Source organism: Manacus candei, unplaced genomic scaffold (genome assembly GCF_025592945.1).
Source record: "Manacus candei isolate 608988 ecotype Guabito, Panama unplaced genomic scaffold, ASM2559294v1 h1tg000505l, whole genome shotgun sequence".
Taxonomy (NCBI): Eukaryota; Metazoa; Chordata; class Aves; order Passeriformes; family Pipridae; genus Manacus; species Manacus candei.
The window spans coordinates 9262-30042 of record NW_026138553.1 but is presented as its reverse complement, the minus strand read 5'-3'; the positions used below and the strand labels follow the sequence as shown (position 1 = coordinate 30042).

Here is a 20781-nt window from a genome sequence, read left to right as displayed (position 1 = left end):
AAAATTGGAATTTTTTTCCAAAAAAATCTGATTTTTTGGGGTAAAAAATCTGATTTTTTGGAGAAAAAAATCTGATTTTTTGGGGGAAAAAATCTGATTTTCTGGGAAAAAAATGTGATTTTTTGGGGAAAAAATCTGATTTTTTGGGGGAAAAAATCTGATTTTTGGGGGGAAAAAATCTGATTTTTTGGGGAAAAAAACTGATTTTTTGGGGGGAAAAATTCTGATTTTTGGGGGAAAAAATCTGATTTTCTGGGGAAAAAAATCTGATTTTTGGGGGGAAAAAAATCTGATTTTTTGGGGAAAAAATCGGGATTTTTTTCCAAAAAAATGTGATTTTTTTGGGTAAAAAATTGGAATTTTTTCCAAAAAATTTTGATTTTTTGGGAAAAAACCCTGATTTTTTGGAGAAAAAAATCTGATTTTTTGGGGGGGAAAAATCTGATTTTTTTCAGAAAAAATTCTGATTTTTTAGGGAAAAAAATGGGATTTTTTAGGGAAAAAATCTGATTTTTTGGGGAAAAAAATCTGATTTTTGGGGGGAAAAAATGCGATTTTTTTTCCAAAAAAATGTGAATTTTTGGGGTAAAAAATTGGATTTTCTGGGAAAAAAAATCAGATTTTTTGGGTAAAAAAATTGGGATTTTTTGGGGGAAAAAATGGATTTTTTAGGGAAAAAAATTGGGATTTTTTTTCCAAAAAAAATGTGATTTTTTGGGGGAAAAAATGTGATTTTTTGAGGAAAAATTCTGATTTTTTGGGGAAAAAAATCTGATTTTTGGGGGAAAAAAAATGTGATTTTTTGGGGAAAAAAACTGATTTTTTGGGAGGGAAAAATTCTGATTTTTTTGAGGAAAAAATCTGATTTTTTGGGGGAAAAAATCTGATTTTCTGGGGGAAAAAAATGGGATTTTTTAGCCAAAAAAAGGGATTTTTTTGGGAAAAGCTGGGAATTCCTTACCACGATCTGGAAGTAGTCGTTGGGAATGACGACGTCGCCGTTTTTGAGCCATTCCACGACGGGCGGGGGTTTTCCGGCCACGGAACATTCCAGCTCGACGTCGGAGCGCTCGGCAGCGGCGAGGTCGGACGGCGGGTCAGGAAGCGGGGCGGGACTGGGGAGAGATTTGCATAAAATTTGCATAAATTTGAATGAAGGGGAGAAAATTTATCCAGAAATTCTCAATTTTTAAATAAATTTAAAGAAATTTCTCGAAAAAAATTTTGAATTTTGAGTAAATTCAAATGAATTCATTAAATTTATTCAACTTTTAAATAAATTTTAAATAAATTTGAATTTCAATAAATTTATGCCCAAAAATCTGAATTTTTGAATAAGTTCCAAAAAATTTATCTTAATTCTCAAATTTGAACAAATTTGAAAAAATTTGAAGAAATTCCAAAAAATTCCTCAAAAATTCCCGATTTTGAATAAATTTTAAAAATATTTCTCAAAAAATTCTTAATTTTGGAATAAATTTGAATAAATTTCTCTAAAAAATTCTCAAATTTGAATAAATTTGAAAAAAATTTGAAGAAATTCAAAAAAAATTCCTCAAAAATTCCCGATTTTTGAAAAAATTCAAAAAATTTTCCGAAGAAAATCTTAAATTTGAATAAATTTGAATAAATTCAAATAAATTTCTCGTAAAAGTCTCAATTTTGAATAAAGTTTAAAATATTTCTCAAAAAAATTCTTAATTTTGGAATAAATTTGAATAAATTTCTCGAGAAATTCTCAAATTTAAATAAATTTGAAAAAAATTTGGAGAAATTCAAAAAAATTCCTCAAAAATTCCCGATTTTTGATTAAAATTCAAAAAATTTTCGGAAGAAAATCTTAAATTTGAAATAAATTTGAATAAATTTAATTAAATTGGAATAAATTTCTCGAAAAGTTTTTAATTTTGAATGAACTAAAAACAATTTCTCAAAAAAATTCTCCATTTTTGAATAAATTCGAATAAATTTGAATAAACTTTAATAAACGTCCCAAAAATCTCCCAATTTTGAAAAGATTCAAATAAATTTCTCAAAAATTCTCAAATTTTGAATAAATTTCAAGAAATTCGAATACATTCAAAGAAATTTTTCAAAAATTAAGAATCTTTAAATAAATTAAATTAAATTTCTCTAAAAAAATTCTGAAATTAAAATAAATCTTAAGAAATTTGAAGAAACTCAAAGAAATTTCTCAAAAATTCTGAATATTTGAATAAATTCAAATAAATTTATCCCAAAAATCTCAAATTTTGAATAAATCTGAATAAATTTGAATAAAGTTGAATAAATTTGAATAAATTTCAATTTAGAAGAAATTTCAATTTTAAAGAACTTTGAAGAAATTTGAAGAAATTCAAATAAAATTTCAATTTCAAAGAAATCTTAAATTTTGAAGAAATTTAAACAAAATTTAAATTTTAAAGAAATTTAAAAATTTGAAGAAATTCGGGGGGCAAATTTATTTTTAATAAATTTAACTAAATTTGAATAAATTTAAAGAAAATAAGATAATGATTAATAATTAAATTAAGGTAAATAATAAATAATTAAATAAGTTTTAAAAAAAAAGGAAAATTCAAAAAAATTCCCAAAAAAATGGGAAAATTCAAAGAAATTCTTAAAAAATGAGAAAATTTAAGAAAATTTAAAAAAATGAGAAAATTCAAGAAAATTCCTAAAAAATTGAGATAATTAAAAATAATAATAATAAAAATGGGAAAATTTTAAAAAATTCCCAAAAATTGGAGAAATTCAAAAAAATTCCAAAAAATGAGAAAATTCAAAATAATAATTAAAAATTGGGAAAATTAAAAAAAATTCATTAAAAAATGGGAAAATTTAAGAAAAATACCCAAAAAAATTGATAATTAAAAATAATTAATAAAAAAATGGGAAAATTCAAGAAAATTTAATAAAAAATTTGGAAAATTCCAAAAAAATCCGAAAAAAATTGGAATAATTTTTAAAAATTCCCAAAAAATTGGGATAATTTTTAAAAATTCCAAAAAGAATTTGAAAAATTCAAGAAAATTCCTAAAAAATTGAGATAATTAAAAATCATAGTTAAAAAATGGGAAAATTCAAGAAAATTCCCCAAAAAAATTTGGAAAATTCACAAAAAATTCCCCAAAATGGGAAAATTCAAGAAAAATTCCCAAAAAATGGGAAAATTAAAAATAATAATTAAAAAATGGGAAAATTCAAGAAAATTACCAAAAAAATTTGGGAAATTCAGAAAAAAATCCCCAAAAATTTGATAATTAAAAATAATAATGATAAAAAATGGGAAAATTCAAGAAAATTCCATAAAAAATAGGAAAATTTAAGAAAAATACCCCAAAAATTTGATAATTAAAAATAATTATTAAAAAATGGGAAAACTCAAGAAAATTTAATAAAAAATTTGGAAAATTCAGAAAAAAAATTCCCAAAAATTTGGATAATTTTTAAAAATTCCTAAAAAATGGGAAAATTCAAGAAAATTCCATAAAAAATTTTGAAAATTCAAAAAAATTCCCAAAAAATGAGAAAATTCAAAATAATAATTAGAAAATGGGAAAATTCAAAAAAATTGCTTAAAAAATGGGAAAATTTAAGAAAAATACCTTAAAAATTTGATAATTAAAAATAATTATTAAAAAATGAGAAAATTCAAGAAAATTCTATAAAAAATTTGGAAAATTCCAAAAAAATCCGAAAAAAATTGGAATAATTTTTAAAAATTCCTAAAAAATGAGAAAATTCAAGAAAATTCAAAAAAAGGGGGAAAATTCAAAAAAATTCCCCAAAAATTTAATAATTAAAAATAATTATTAAAAAATGGGAAAATTCAAGAAAATTTCTTAAAAAATTTGGGAAATTCAGAAAAAAATTCCTAAAAAATTTGGAAAAATTCAAGAAAATTTCTAAAAAATTTGGAAAATTCAAAAAAAATCTCCAAAAATTTGAAAAATTAAAAAAAAACTCGAAAAAAAATTTGAAAAATTCAGGAAAAAATTCAAAAGAAAATTAAAAAAATTCAAAAAAAAAAATTTGAAAAATTCAAAAAAATTCAAAAAAAAGGGAAAATTCAATTTAAATTTGAAATAAAAAGGGGGGAATTTTTTGGGGAATTCCGGGGATTTTCCGGGAATGACTCACCCAGGACCCGCAGGTGGGCGGAGCCGCTGCTGTTCCCGCCCCCGGAAGTGACGAGGCAGGTGTAGGAGCCGCCGTCGGAATCGCGGACGTCGGAGATGCGCAGGTTGCTGCCGGAGAGCAGCTGGAATTTCGGCGAGCTGGGAAGAAAATCAAAATTTTTCCCAGAAAATCCCATTTTTTCCCCTAAAAATCCAAATTTTTTTCCCCAAAAATCCAATTTTTTTCCCTAAAAATTCAGATTTTTTTTCTCCTAAAAATCCAATTTTTTTCCCTAAAAATCCCATTTTTTCCCCCTAAAAATCCAGATTTTTTTCCCAGAAAAATTCAGATTTTTTCCCCTAAAAATCTCAATTTTTTTCCCTGAAAAATTCCATTTTTTCCCCAGAAAAATTCAATTTTTTTCCTATTAAAAATCCCATTTTTTCCCCGTAAAAATCCCATTTTTTTCCCCTAAAAATTCAAATTTTTTCCCCTAAAAATCCAATTTTTTTCCCCTAAAAATCCCATTTTTTCCTGAAAAATCCCATTTTTTCCCCCTAAAAATCCTATTTTTTTCCTCTAAAAATTCAAATTTTTTACCCTAAAAAATCCTATTTTTTTCTCCTAAAAATCCCATTTTTTCCCAAGAAAATTCCATTTTTTCCCCATAAAAAACAATTTTTCCCCCTAAAAATCCAATTTTTTCCCCCAGAAAAATCCCATTTTTTTCCCCAAAAAATCCCATTTTTTCCCTATAAAAAACAAATTTTTTCCCAGAAAAATTCAATTTTTTTCCCCTAAAAATCCCATTTTTTTCCCTAAAAATTCCATTTTTTCCCCAGAAAAATCCTATTTTTTTCCCCTAAAAATTCAAATTTTTTCCCCTAAAAATATCAATTTTTTTCTCCTAAAAATCCCTTTTTTGTTTCCCTAACAATTGAATTTTTTCCCCCTAAAAATCTCATTTTTTTCTCTGAAAAATACCATTTTTTTCCCCCTAAAAATCCCAAATTTTTCCCTAAAAATTCAGATTTTTTCCCCCTAAAAAATCTCAATTTTTTTCCCCTAAAAATTCAAATTTTTTCCCCAAAAAATCCCATTTTTTTCCCCATTAAAAAACAATTTTTCCCCCTAAAAATCTCAATTTTTTCCCAGAAAAATCCCACTTTTTTCCCCTAAAAATCCCATTTTTTCCCCCAGAAAAATCCAATTTTTTTCCCCAAAAAATCCCATTTTTTCCCCTAAAAATCCAAAATTTTTCCCTAAAAATCCCATTTTTTTCCCCTAAAAATCTCAATTTTTTTCTCCTAAAAATCCCATTTTTTCCCAAGAAAATTCCATTTTTTCCCCAGAAAAATCCTATTTTTTCCCCTAAAAATCTCAATTTTTTCCCAGAAAAATCCCATTTTTTTCCCCTAAAAATCCCATTTTTTCCCCTAAAAATCCAAATTTTTTTGCCTAAAAATCCCATATTTTTTTCCCATAAAAATTCAATTTTTCCCCTAAAAATCCCAATTTTTTCCCCCAGAAAAATTCAATTTTTTTTCCCCTGAAAATCCAGATTTTTTTCCCCTAAAAATTCCATTTTTATCCAAAAAAAATCCCATTTTTTCCCCTAAAAATCCCATTTTTTCCCAAGAAAATTCCATTTTTTCCCCAGAAAAATTGAATTTTTTTCCCCTAAAAATTCAAATTTTTTCCCCTAAAAATCCAAATTTTTTTCCCCTAAAAATTCAATTTTTTCCCCCTAAAAATCTCAAATTTTTTTCTCCTAAAAATCCAATTTTTTTCCCCTAAAAATCCCAATTTTTTTCCCCTAAAAATCCCTTTTTTTTCCCAGAAAAATTCAATTTTATTCTCCTAAAAATCCCAATTTTTTCCCTGAAAAATTCCATTTTTTCTCCAAAAAATCCCATTTCTTCCCTAAAAATACAATTTTTTTTCCCCAAAAAATCCCAATTTTTTCCCTAAAAAATCAATTTTTTTCCCCAGAAAAATTCAATTTTTTTCCCCAGAAAATCCCATTTTTTTCCCCTAAAAATCACATTTTTTTTCCCATTAAAATCACATTTTTATTCCCCAGAAAATCCCAAATGGGATTTTTATGGGAAAAAAATTGGATTTTAATGGGGAAAAAAAATGGTATTTTCTTGGGGGAAAAAATGGGATTTTTAGGGGAAAAAATGGGATTTTTAGGGGAAAAAAAATGGGATTTTAATGGGAAAAAAATTAGTTTTTTAGGGAGAAAAAATGGGATTTTTAGGAAAAAATATTGGATTTTTAAGGGAAAAAAATAAGATTTTAATGGGAAAAAAATTGGATTTTTAGGGAGAAAAAATGGGATTTTTAGGGGAAAAAATGGGATTTTTAGGGGAAAAAAAATTGGATTTTTAGGGGAAAAAATTTGGGATTTATAGGGGAAAAAATTTGGGATTTATAGGGGAAAAAACTGGATTTTTAGGGGGAAAAAATGGGATTTTTTGGGGGAAAAAAATGGGATTTTTAGTGAAAAAAATGGGATTTTAATGGGAAAGAAATTGGTTTTTTAGGGAGAAAAAATGGGATTTTTAGGGGAAAAAATGGGATTTTTAGGGGAAAAAAATGGGATTTTTAGGGGAAAAAATGGGATTTTTAGGGGGAAAAAATGGGATTTTTGGGGGAAAAAAATGGGATTTTGGGGAGAGGAAAAAATTCGGGAATACCTGGTGGGAATGACTTGGTCCCCTCGGAGCCAGGTGATGGTGGGCGGCGGAATTCCGGAGGCGCAACATTCCAGGACGGCCTCCCGGCCTTCCAGGGCCACGACGTCGGCAGGTTTCCGGAGGAAAAGCGGCGGGATCCGGTGGGAGCCGGGATCTGGGAATGATGGGAAAAAAAAGTGGGAATTTTGGGGGAAAAAATGGGATTTTTAGGGGAAAAAATGGGATTTTTTAGGGGAAAAAATGGGATTTTTAGGGGAAAAAATGGGATTTTTTGGGGGGAAAAATATTGGGATTTTGGGGGGAAAAATTAGGATTTTATTGGGGGAAAAATGGGATTTTTAGGGGGGAAAAAATTGAATTTTTTAGGGATAAAATGGGATTTTTCGGGGAAAAAATGGGATTTTTAGGGGAAAAAAATGGGATTTTTTGGGGAAAAAATTGGGGTTTTTTTGAAAAAAAAATGGGATTTTTTGGGGAAAAAATTGGGGGTTTTTTGAGAAAAAAATGGGATTTTTAGGGGAAAAAATTGGATTTTTCAGGGAAAAAATGAGATTTTTAGGGGGAAAAAATGGGATTTTTAGGGGAAAAAATAGGATTTTTAGGGAGAAAAAATGGGATTTTTAGGGGGAAAAAATGGGATTTTTGGGGGAAAAAAATGGGATTTTAATGGGAAAAAATTGGGATTTTTATGGGGAAAAAAATGGGATTTTAATGGAAAAAATGGGATTTTTAGGGGAAAAAATGGGATTTTTATGGGGAAAAAAATGGGATTTTAATGGAAAAAAATGGGATTTTTAGGGGAAAAAAATGGGATTTTTAGGGGAAAAAATGGGATTTTTTTAGGGGGAAAAATGGGATTTTTAGGGGAAAAAGAGGATTTTTAGGGGGAAAAAATGGGATTTTTAGGGGAAAAAAAATGGGATTTTTAGGGGAAAAAAATGGGATATTTAGGGAGAAAAAATGGGATTTTTAGGGAAAAAAATGGGATTTTAATGGGAAAAAATTGGGATTTTTATGGGGAAAAAAATGGGATTTTTAGGGGAAAAAATTGGGGGTTTTTTGAGAAAAAAATGGGATTTTTCAGGGAAAAAATGAGATTTTTAGGGGGAAAAAATGGGATTTTTAGGGGAAAAAATAGGATTTTTAGGGGGAAAAATGGGATTTTTAGGGGAAAAAAAATGGGAATTTTAGGGGGAAAAAATAGGATTTTTAGGGGGAAAAAATGGGATTTTTAGGGGAAAAAAAATGGGAATTTTAGGGGGAAAAAATGGGATTTTTAGGGGAAAAAAATGGGATTTTTAGGGAAAAAAATGGGATTTTTAGGGAGAAAAAATGGGATTTTTAGGGGAAAAAGAATGGGATTTTTAGGGGGAAAAATGGGATTTTTAGGGGAAAAAATTGGGGATTTTTTAAGAAAAAAATGGGATTTTTAGGGGAAAAAATTGGATTTTTCAGGGAAAAAATGAGATTTTTAGGGGGAAAAAATGGGATTTTTAGGGGAAAAAAAATGGGATTTTTAGGGGAAAAAAAATGGGATTTTTAGGGAGAAAAAAATGGGATTTTTGGGGGAAAAAAATGGGATTTTAATGGGAAAAAATTGGGATTTTTATGGGGAAAAAATGGGATTTTTATGGGGAAAAAAATGGGATTTTTAATGGAAAAAATGGGATTTTTAGGGGAAAAAATGGGATTTTTATGGGGAAAAAAATGGGATTTTAATGGAAAAAATGGGATTTTTAGGGGAAAAAATGGGATTTTTTAGGGGGAAAAAATGGGATTTTTTAGGGGGAAAATTGGGAATTTTGGGGGGGAAATGGGAGAAATAAAAGGGATTAAAATCTGGAATATTCCCAAAAGATTTTAAGGGAATTCCAGGGGGAAATTGGGAATTTTGGGGGAAAAAATGGGATTTTTTAGGGGAAAAAATGGGATTTTTTTAAGGGGGAAAATTGGGAATTTTGGGAGGAAAATGGGAGAAATAAAAGGGATTAAAATCTGGAATATTCCCAAAAGATTTTAAGGGAATTCCAGGAGGAAATTGGGAATTTTATGGGAAAAATTGGGAATTTTGGGGGAAAAATGGGATTTTTTAGGGGAAAAAATGGGATTTTTAGGGGGAAAATTGGGAATTTTGGGGGGAAAATGGGAGAAATAAAAGGGATTAAAATCTGGAATATTCCAAAAAAATTTTAAGGGAATTCCAGGGGGAAATTGGGAATTTTGGGGGGAAAATTGGGAATTTTAGGGGGAAAAATGGGATTTTTTAGGGGAAAAAAATGGGATTTTTAGGGGGAAAATTGGGGAATTTTGGGGGGGAAAGGGGAGAAATAAAAGGGATTAAAATCTGGAATATTCCCAAAAGATTTTAAGGGAATTCCAGGGGGAAATTGGGAATTTTGGGGGAAAAAATGGGTATTTAGGGGAAAAAAATGAGATTTTTAGGGGGGAAAAATGGGATTTTTTAGGGGGAAAATTGGGAATTTTGGGGGGGAAATGGGAGAAATAAAAGGGATTAAAATCCTGGATTTTCCTAATGGGAAAAAGTGGGAATTTTGGGGAAAAATTGGGAAAAATTGAGAAAAATTGGGAAAAAATGGGAAAAATAAAAGGGATTAAAATCCTGGATATTCCCAAGGGGAAAAAGTGGGAATTTTGGGAAAAATTGGGGGGAAAATGAGAGAAATAAAAGGGATTAAAATCCTGAATATTCCCGATGGATTTTAAAGGAATTCCAGGGGAAAAAGTGGGAAAAATTGGGGGAAAATGGAAGAAATTAAAGGGATTAAAATCCTGGATATTCCCAATGGGAAAAAGTGGGAATTTTGGGGAAAAATTGGGAAAAAATGGGAAAAAAAATAAGGAAAAAATCCTGAATATTCCCAATGGATTTTAAAGGAATTCAAGAGGAAAATTGGGAATTTTGGGGGGAAAATGGGAGAAATAAAAGGGATTAAAATCTTGAATATTCCCGAATTTTGGGGAAAAATGGGGAAAAAATTGGGATTATCCTGGAAATTCTCAAATTCCCAAATATTCCTGAGGGATTTTGAGGGGGAAAAAGTGGGAATTTTGGGGGAAAAATTGGGATTTTTACCCTCCAAGACCCGGAGCTCGGCGTCGTTCCCGCTGCGGGATCCGGCGGGATTCTTGGCGATGCAGCGGTAAATTCCGGAATCTTCCGGGCGGATGCGGCTGATCTGGAGGGTTCCGGAGGGCAGGAGGGAAATTCGGGAATCCGGGAGAAGCTCTTCCTGGTTTTTTTGCCAGTGGATGGAAGGGGCGGGGTCGGCGGCGGCGGAGCAGCGGAAAAGGACGGAATCGCCCGGGAAGGCGGAGGCGGGTTCCGGGTGGGAGAGGAAGCGCGGAGGAGCTGGGAAAATAGGGAAAAATTGGGAATTTTTGGGGGATTTTTGGGGATTTTTTGGGGATTTTTTGGGGATTTTTTGGGGATTTTTTGGGGATTTTTGGGGGATTTTGTGGGGATTTTTTGGGATTTTTTGGGGGATTTTTTGGGATTTTTTTGCGAATTTTTGGGGATTTTTTGGGGATTTTTTGGGATTTTTTGGGGATTTGGGGGGGATTTTTTGGGGATTTTTTGGGGATTTTGGGGGGATTTTTGGGGGATTTTTTGGGGATTTTTGGGGGATTTTTTGGGATTTTTTGGGGATTTGGGGGGGATTTTTTGGGGATTTTTTGGGGATTTTGTGGGGATTTTTGGGGGATTTTTTGGGGATTTTTGGGGGATTTTTGGGGATTTTTTGGGGATTTTTGGGGATTTTTTGGGGATTTTTTGGGATTTTTTGGGGAATTTTTGACGATTTTTTGGGGATTTTTGGGGGATTTTTTGGGGATTTTTCGGGGATTTTTCGGGGATTTTTCGGGGATTTTTTGGGGATTTTTTTGGATTTTTTGGGGATTTTTTAGGGAATTTTTGAGGATTTTTTGGTGAATTTTTGGGAATTTTTTGAGTTTTTTCGGGAATTTGGTAAATATTTTGGGGGATTTTTTTGGGAGATTTTTTTGGGGGATTTTTGGGGATTTTTTGGGGATTTTTTGGGGATTTTTGGGGATTTTTTGGGATTTTTTGGGATTTTTTTGGGATTTTTTGGGGATTTTTCGGGGATTTTGTGGGGATTTTTCGGGGATTTTTTCAGATTTTTTGGGGATTTTTTGGGGATTTTTTGGGATTTTTGGGGATTTTTTGGGGGTTTTTGGGGATTTTTTGGGATTTTTTGGGGATTTTTTGGGATTTTTTGGGGATTTTTGGGGATTTTTGGGGATTTTTGGGGGATTTTTTGGGGATTTTTTGGGGATTTTTTGGGGAATTTTTGGGGAAATTTTGGGGGAATTTTTTTGGGATTTTTGGGGTATTTTGGGAAATTTTTGGGGAATTTTTGGGGGATTTTTGGGGGAATTTTTGGGGATTTTTGGGGGTAATTTTGGGGATTTTTTGGGGATTTTTGGGGAATTTTGGGGATAATTTCTGGTTTATTTTGGGACAATTTCTGAATAATTTCGGGATAATTTCTGGATTATTTTGGGATATTTTTGGGATAATTTCTGGTATATTTTTGGAATAATTTCTGAACAATTTTGGGATAATTTCTGGTGTATTTTTGGGATTTTTTGGGGATCATTTCTGAATAATTTTGGGATAATTCCTGGATTATTTTGGAATAATTCCTGGATTATTTTGAGATATTTTTGGGATAATTTCTGGGATTTTTCGGGGGATTTTTTGGGGATTTTGGGGGAATTTTTGGGATAATTTTGGGATCATTTTTGGTTTATTTTTGAGATCATTTTTGGGTCATTTTGAGATAATTTTTGGGGTCATTTTTGGGATCAGTTTTGGGTCATTTTGGGGATTTTTTTGGGGTATTTTTGGGATCATTTTTGGTTTATTTTTGGGATCATTTCTCGTTTATTTTTGGGATCATTTTTGGATAATTTCTGGTTTATTTTTGGGATAATTTCTGTCTTATTTTAGCATCATTTTGGGATAATTTCCAGTATATTTTTAGAATAATTTCTGATTTATTTTGGGACAATTTCTGGATAATTTTGGAATAATTCCTGGATTATTTTGGGATCATTTCTGGATCATTTTTGGGATAATTTCTGAATAATTTTGGGATAATTTCTGGTATATTTTTAGAATAATTTCTGATTTATTTTGGGATAATTTCTGAATAATTTCGGGATAATTCCTGGATTATTTTAGGATAGTTTTGGGATAATTTCTGATATATTTTTAGGATAATTTCTGAATAATTTTGGAATAATTTCTGAATAATTTTGGGATAATTTCAGGATAATTTCTGGTTTATTTTTAGAATAATTTCTGATTTATTTTGGGATAATTCCTGGATTATTTTGAGATATTTTTAGAATAATTTCTGGTTTATTTTCAGGATAATTTCTGAATAATTTTGGAATAATTTCTGATTTATTTTGGGATAATTTCTGAATAATTTCGGGATAATTCCTGGATTATTTTGGGATATTTTTGGGATGATTTCTGGTGTATTTTTAGGATAATTTCTGAATAATTTTGGGAGAATTCCTGGATTATTTTGGGATATTTTTGGGATAATTTCTGGTTTATTTTTAGAATAATTTCTGATTTATTTTGGGATAATTCCTGGATTATTTTGGGATATTTTTGGGATAATTTCTGATTTATCTGGGGACAATTTCTGAATAATTTCGGGATAATTCCTGGATTATTTTGGGATATTTTTGGGATAATTTCTGGTTTATTTTTGGGGTAATTTCTGGATTATTTTGGGATAATTCCTGGATTATTTTGGGATATTTTTGGGATAATTTCTGGTATATTTTTAGGATAATTTCTGAATAATTTCAGGATATTTTTGGGATAATTTCTGGTATATTTTTGGGATCATTTCTGATTTATTTTGGGATAATTTCTGGTTTATTTTTAGGATCATTTTGGGATAATTTCTGGTTTATTTTTAGAATAATTTCTGAATAATTTTGGGATCATTTCTGAATAATTTCGGGATAATTTCTGGATTATTTTGGGATAATTTCTGGATTATTTTAAGATAATTTCTGAATAATTTTAGGATAATTTCTGCTTTATTTTTGATCATTTTTTGGGATAATTTCTGAATAATTTTGGGATCATTTCTGGATTATTTCGGGATAATTTCTGAATAATTTTGGGATAATTTCTGAATAATTTTGGGATAATTTCTGGTTTATTTTTAGAATAATTTCTGATTTATTTTGGGATAATTTCTGAATAATTTTGGAATAATTTCTGGATTATTTTGGAATAATTCCTGAATAATTTTGGAATAATTTCGGGATATTTTGGGATCATTTCTGGTATATTTTTAGAATAATTTCTGATTTATTTTGGGATAATTTCTGAATAATTTGGGGATAATTCCTGGATTATTTTGGGATATTTTTGGGATAATTTCTGATTTATTTTGGGATAATTTCTGAATAATTTTGGAATAATTTCTGGATTATTTTGGGATATTTTTGGGATAATTTCTGGTATATTTTTGGGATCATTTCTGAATAATTTTGGGATAATTCCTGGATTATTTTGGGATATTTTTGGGATAATTTCTGGTCTATTTTTGGGATAATTTCTGATTTATTTTTGGGATAATTTCTGGTTTATTTTTGATCATTTTTTGGGATCATTTTGGGATAATTTCTGAATAATTTTGGGATAATTTCTGGTATATTTCTAGGATAATTTCTGAATAATTTTGGGATAATTTCTGAATAATTTTGGGATAATTTCTGGTATATTTTTAGAATAATTTCTGGATTATTTTGGGATAATTTCTGAATAATTTTGGAATAATTTCTGGATTATTTTGGGATAATTCCTGGATTATTTTGGGATATTTTTGGGATAATTTCTGATTTATTTTGGGATAATTTCTGAATAATTTTAGAATAATTTCTGATTTATTTTGGGACAATTTCTGGATTATTTTAAGATAATTTCTGAATAATTTTAGGATAATTTCTGCTTTATTTTTGATCATTTTTTGGGATCATTTTGGGATAATTTCTGAATAATTTTGGAATAATTCCTGGATTATTTTGGGATCATTTCTGGATCATTTTTGGGATAATTTCTGAATAATTTTGGGATCATTTCTGGATTATTTCGGGATAATTTCTGAATAATTTTAGGATAATTTCTGAATAATTTTGGGATAATTTCTGGTATATTTTTAGAATAATTTCTGGATTATTTTGGGATAATTTCTGAATAATTTTGGAATAATTTCTGGATTATTTTGGGATAATTCCTGGATTATTTTGGGATATTTTTGGGATAATTTCTGATTTATTTTGGGATAATTTCTGAATAATTTTGGGATAATTTCTGGTCTATTTTTAGAATAATTTCTGATTTATTTTGGGATAATTTCTGAATAATTTTGGAATAATTCCTGGATTAATTTTGGATATTTTTGGGATAATTTCTGAATAATTTCAGGATAATTTCTGATTTATTTTGGAATAATTTCTGGATAATTTTGGAATAATTTCTGGATAATTTTGGAATAATTTCTGATTTATTTTGGGATAATTTCTGAATAATTTCAGGATAATTTCTGAATAATTTCGGGATATTTTGGGGATAATTTCTGGTCTATTTCAAGATAATTTCTGAATAATTTCGGGATCATTCCCAGCTTATTCCCACCCCCCTTACCCGCCACCAGCACTCGGGCCGCCCGGCTGACGACGGCGCCGAGCTCTCCCAGCGCCGCCTGGCACTGGTAAAGCCCTTCATCCGGCTTGTGGTGCCGGGAGTGGACGACGTTCCGGATCAAGAGGGATCCGTTGGGAAGCTGTTGGAGCCTCTCGTCGGCCCCGGGTTGGAGGAAGAGGGAATCCTTTTTCCAGCGGATCTCCGGAATTCCGAGGGCGGCGCGGGCGGCGCAGTGGAGGGCGACGGAGCCGCCGCGGACGGCGACGGCGTCGGAGGGTTCCGTCAGGAAGCGGAGGGCGGCGAAAGGCGGCGAGGCTGGGGGAGAGAGGGGGAGAAGGGGGAGTGGAGATATAAATAAAATTCCATAAAATTCCCGTAAGATTCCCACAAAATTCCCATAAAATTGTCACAAAATTCCCACAGAAATTACCATGAAATTCCCATAAAATTGTCACAAAATTCCCACAGAAATTCCTACAAAATTAACCTAAAATTCCCACAAAATTCCCATAAAATTACCACAAAATTCCCACAGAAATTCCTACAAAATTCCTGTAAAATTCCCAGAAAATTTCCAAAAAATTGCCACAAAAAATCCCATAAAATTCCCATAAATTTTCCACAGAAATTCCAAAAAAATTCCTACAAAATTCCAAAAAAATTCCCCCAAAAATTCCCACAAAATTCCCACAGAAATTACCATGAAATTCCCACGAAATTAAAAAAAAAATTCTCACAGAAATTGCCACAAAATTCCCCAAAAATTCCCATAAAATTCCCATAAAATTCAAAAAAAATTCCAAAAAAATTCCCACAAAAATTACCACAAAATTCCCACAGAAATTACCATGAAATTCCCATAAAATTGTCACAAAATTCCCATAAAATTCCTACAAAATTCTCATCAAATTCCACAGAAATTCCTGCAAAAATTCTCACAGAATTTCCACAAAAATCCCACAAAATTCCCATAAAATTCAAAAAAAATTCGCATAAAATTACCACAAAATTCCCAAAAAATTCCCATAAAATTCCCAAAAAATTCCCGTAAAATTCTCACAAAATTAAAAAAAAATTCCCACCAAAATTCCAAAAAAAATTCTCACAAATTCCACAAAAATTCCCATAAAATTCCCATAAAATTCCCACAGAAATTGCCACAAAATTCCCATAAAATTCCCATAAAATTACCACAAAATTCCCATAAAATTCCCAAAAAATTCCCATAAAATTACCACAAAAATTCCCATGAAATTCCCACAGAAATTCCTACAAAATTTCCAGAAAAATCCCACAAAATTCCCATAAAATTCCCACAAAATTCAAAAAAAATTCTCACAGAAATTGCCACAAAATTCCCCAAAAATTCCCGTAAAATTCTCACAAAATTTAAAAAAAATTCCCACCAAAATTCCAAAAAAATTCCCACAGAAATTGCCACAAAATTCCCACAGAAATTACCATGAAATTCCCACAAAATTCCCACAAAATTCCCATAAAATTCCCACAAAATTCAAAAAAAAATCTCGCAGAAATTGCCACAAAAATCCCACAAAATTCCCATAAAATTCCCATAAAATTCCCCAAAAATTGCCACAAAATTCCCATAAAATTGCCACAAAAATTCCTATAAAATTCCCATAAAATTCCCACAAAATTCCCATAAAAATTGCCACAAAATTTCCACAAAACTCCCATAAAATTCCCACAAAATTCCCATAAAATTCCCAAAAAATTGCCACAAAATTCCCATAAAATTCCCATAAAAATTACCACAAAAAATCCCATAAAATTCCCACAAAATTACCACAAAATTTCCAGAAAAATCCCACAAAATTCCCAAAAAATTCCCACAAAATTCAAAAAAAATTCCCACAGAAATTCCCACAAAATTCCCAAAAAATTCCCATAAAATTGCCATAAAATTCCCATAAAATTACCACAAAATTCCCATAAAATTCCCACGAAATTAAAAAAAAATTCTCACAGAAATTCCCATAAAATTCCAAAAAAATTGCCGCAAAATTCCCACAAAATTAAAAAAAAATTCCCACAGAAATTCCCACAAAATTCCCAAAGAATCCCCACAGAAATTCCCACAAAATTCCCACAGAAATTCCCATAAAATTGCCACAAAATTCCCACAAAATTCCCACAAAAATTCCTATAAAATTCCCACAGAAATTCCAACAAAATTCCCATAAAATTCCCACAAAAATTCCTACAGAATTCCCATAAAATTCCCAAAAATTTCCCACAAGATTCCCACAAATTTCCCACAGAAATTCCCACAAATTTCCCACAGAAATTCCCACAAAATTCCCACAAAATTCCCACAGAAATTCCCAGAAAATTCCCACAGAAATTCCTACAAAATTCCCGTAAAATTACCACAAAAATCCCATAAAATTCCCAAAAAATTGCCACAAAATTCCCATAAAATTCCCATAGAAATTCCTACAAAATTACCACAAATTTCCCAAAGAATTCCCACAAAATTCCCACAGAAATTCCCACAAAATTCTCATAAAATTCCCACCAAAATTCCCATAAAATTGCCACAAAAATTTCCACAAAATTCCCATAAAATTCCAAAAAAGTTCCCATAAAATTCCCACAGAAATTCCCACAGAAATTCCCACAAAATTCCCACAAAATTCCCACAAAATTTCCACAGAAATTCCCAGAAAATTCCCACAGAAATTCCTACAAAATTCCCGTAAAATTACCACAAAAATCCCATAAAATTCCCAAAAAATTCCCATAAAAATTACCACAAAAATTACCACAAAATTCCCACAGAAATTACCATGAAATTCCCACAAAATTCCCATAAAATTCTCATAAAATTCCCACAAAAATTCCCATAAAATTCCCACAAAATTACTGCAAAAATCCCACAAATTCCCATAAAATTACCACAGAAATTCCCACAAAATTCCCATGAAATTCCCACAAAAATCCCACAAAAATTCCCATAAAATTCCCACAGAAATTCCCACAGAATTCCCATAAAATTACCACAAAAAAATCCCAGAAAATTCCCATGAAATTCCCACAAAATTCCCTCAGAAATTCCCACCGAAATTCCTACAAAAATCCCTTTTTATTCCCTAAAAATTCCATGAAAACTCCTTTAAAAATCCATTAAAAAAAACCCATAAAAAATTCCATAAAATCCCCCTGAAAATTCCATAAAAACCTCTTCAAAATTCCATTTAAAAACCCCTCTAAAATTCCATAAAATCCCCTCCAAAATTCCATTTAAAAACTCCTCAAAAATTCCATAAAATCCCCTTTAAAATTCCATAAAATCCCCTTTAAAATTCCATTAAAAAACCCTTTAAAATTCCATAAAAACCCCTTTGAAAATTCCATAAAATCCCCTCTAAAATTCCATAAAAACCTCTTTAAAATTCCATAAAAAATCACCTTAAAAATTCCCTAAAAACTCCTCTAAAATTCCATAAAAACCCCTTTAAAATTCCATAAAAACCCCTCTAAAATTCCATAAAATCCCCTCTAAAATTCCCTAAAAAATCACCTTTAAAAATTCCACCAAAACCCCTTTAAAATTCCATAAAAAAACTCTTGAAAATTCCATAAAAACTCCTCTAAAATTCCATAAAAACCCCTCTAAAATTCCATTAAAAGTCTCCTTTAAAATTCCCTAAAAAATCTTTAAAAATTCCACCAAAACCCCTTTAAAATTCCATAAAAAAACTCTTGAAAATTCCATAAAAACTCCTCTAAAATTCCAGAAAAAAAACCCTCTAAAATTCCATAAAAACCCCTTTAAAATTCCATAAAAACCCCTCTAAAATTCCATAAAATCCCCTCTAAAATTCCCTAAAAAATCACCTTTAAAAATTCCACCAAAACCCCTTTAAAATTCCATAAAAAAACTCTTGAAAATTCCATAAAAACTCCTCTAAAATTCCATAAAAACCCCTCTAAAATTCCATAAAATCCCCTTTAAAAATTCCCTAAAAACTCCCCTAAAATTCCATAAAAACCCCTTTAAAATTCCATTAAAAACTCCTTTAAAAATTCCCTAAAATCCCCTCTAAAATTCCACAAAAAAACCCCTTAAAAATTCCCTAAAAACCCCTTAAAAATTCCCTAAAAACCCCTTAAAAATTCCCTAAAAACCCCTTAAAAATTCCATAAAATCCCCTTAAAAATTCCATAAAAACCCCTTAAAAATTCCCTAAAAAACCCTTAAAAATTCCCTAAAAACCCCTTTAAAATTCCCTAAAAACCCCTCTAAAATTCCCTAAAAACCCCTTTAAAATTCCATTAAAAACTCCTTTAAAAATTCCATAAAAACTGCTCTAAAATTCCATAAAAACTCCTTTAAAATTCCATAAAAAATCACCTTAAAAATTCCATAAAAACTCCTCTAAAATTCCAAAAAAACTCCTCAAAAATTCCATAAAACCTCCTCTAAAATTCCATAAAAATCCCTTAAAAATTCCATAAAATCCCCTTTAAAAATTCCATAAAAACCTCTTTAAAAATTCCCTAAAAACCCCTCTGAAATTCCATAAAAACTCCCCTAAAATTCCATAAAAACTCCTCTAAAATTCCACAAAAAAAACCTTTAAAATTCCATAAAACCCCCTCTAAAATTCCACAAAAAAAACCTTTAAAAATTCCATAAAATCCCCTCTAAAATTCCACAAAAAAACCCTTTAAAAATTCCATAAAATCCCCTTAAAAATTCCCTAAAAACTCCTTAAAAATTCCCTAAAAACCCCTTAAAAATTCCCTAAAAACCCCTAAAAAATTCCATAAAAACTCCTTAAAAATTCCCTAAAAACCCCTTAAAAATTCCCTAAAAACCCCTTAAAAATTCCATAAAATCCCCTTAAAAATTCCCTAAAAACTCCTTAAAAATTCCCTAAAAACCCCTCCAAAATTCCCAAACATCCCGCTGAATATTCCCATGGAATCAGCATTCCCGGGAAAACCAAAAAACCGGGAGAACAACACCAAGATCATCCCCCTCCCCCTCCCTTTCCCATTGTTCTTCCCAAAAAAAAAAAACCGGGAATGAACCTTTCACCCCCTCCTTTCTTTTCCCGGTTTTTCCCGGGAATAAAAATCCTTGGGAATAAAAAATCCCGGGACTTACCGGGAATGTCGCCCTTGGAAAAACCCACCAGGAGCCAGAGGAGGCAGGAAAAGTTGGGATCCATATTCCAGAGGGGGGGAATTCCCGGCGCATCCAAGGCCTTTTCCAAAGGGAAATTCCAGAGGGGTTTTTTTAAGGAGGAGATCCCGGGATTTGGGGAGGAGATTCCCGGGATTTAGGGAGGAGATTCCCGGGATTTAGGGATGAGATTCCCAGGATTTAGGGAGGAGAATCCCGGGATTTAGGGGTGAGATTCCCGGGATTTGGGGATGAGATTCCCGGGATTTAGGGGTGAGATTCCCAGGATTTAGGGAGGAGATTCCCGGGATTTAGGGAGGAGATTCCCGGGATTTAGGGGTGAGATTCCCAGGATTTAGGGAGGAGATTCCCGGGATTTAGGGAGGAGATTCCCAGGATTCAGGGATGAGATTCCCAGGATTCAGGGATGCAGCTCCCAGGATTTAGGGATGAGATTCCCGGGATTCAGGGATGCAGTTCCCAGGATTTAGGGATGAGATTCCAAAGGCTGGAGGATCCAAGGATTCCTTTCCCGGGATTCAGGGATGATATTCCAGAGGCTGGAGCTCCAAGGATTCCGTTTCCCGGGATTCAGGGATGCAGCTCCCGGATTTTAGGGATGAGATTCCAGAGGCTGGAGCTCCAAGGATTCCTTTTCCCGGGATTCAGGGATGAGATTCCAAAGGCTGGAGGCTCCAAGGATTCCTTTCCCGGGATTCAGGGATGAGATTCCAAGGGCTGGAGGATCCAAGGATTCTGTCTCCGGGATTTAGGGATGAGATTCCCGGGATTCAGGGATGCAGTTCCCAGGATTTAGGGATGAGATTCCAAGGGCTGGAGCTCCAAGGATTCCTTTCCCGGGATTCAGAGATGAGATTCCAAGGGCTGGAGGATCCAAGGATTCCGTTTCCCGGGATTCAGGGATGCAGCTCCCGGATTTTAGGGATGAGATTCCAGAGGCTGGAGCTCCAAGGATTCCTTTCCCGAGATTCAGGGATGCAGCTCCCGGATTTTAGGGATGAGATTCCAAAGGCTGGAGCTCCAAGGATTCCTTTCCCGGGATTCAGGGATGAGATTCCAAA

General features: G+C 31.6%; 1 protein-coding gene across 1 annotated transcript; it reads right to left on the bottom strand.

The window, feature by feature from the left end:
• Positions 1 to 961: 961 nt before the first annotated feature.
• LOC127465836 (netrin receptor DCC-like) lies at positions 962 to 20552 on the bottom strand (the record flags this gene model as incomplete). The annotated part of the gene is made up of 6 exons (XM_051776367.1): positions 19682 to 20552; positions 14545 to 14859; positions 9919 to 10194; positions 6825 to 6978; positions 4144 to 4280; positions 962 to 1115 (listed from the first exon to the last, which is right to left on the bottom strand). Coding segments are annotated over exons 1-6 (1100 nt in total), but the record flags the coding sequence as incomplete, so codon positions are not given.
• Between the last annotated feature and the right edge of the window lie 229 nt (positions 20553 to 20781).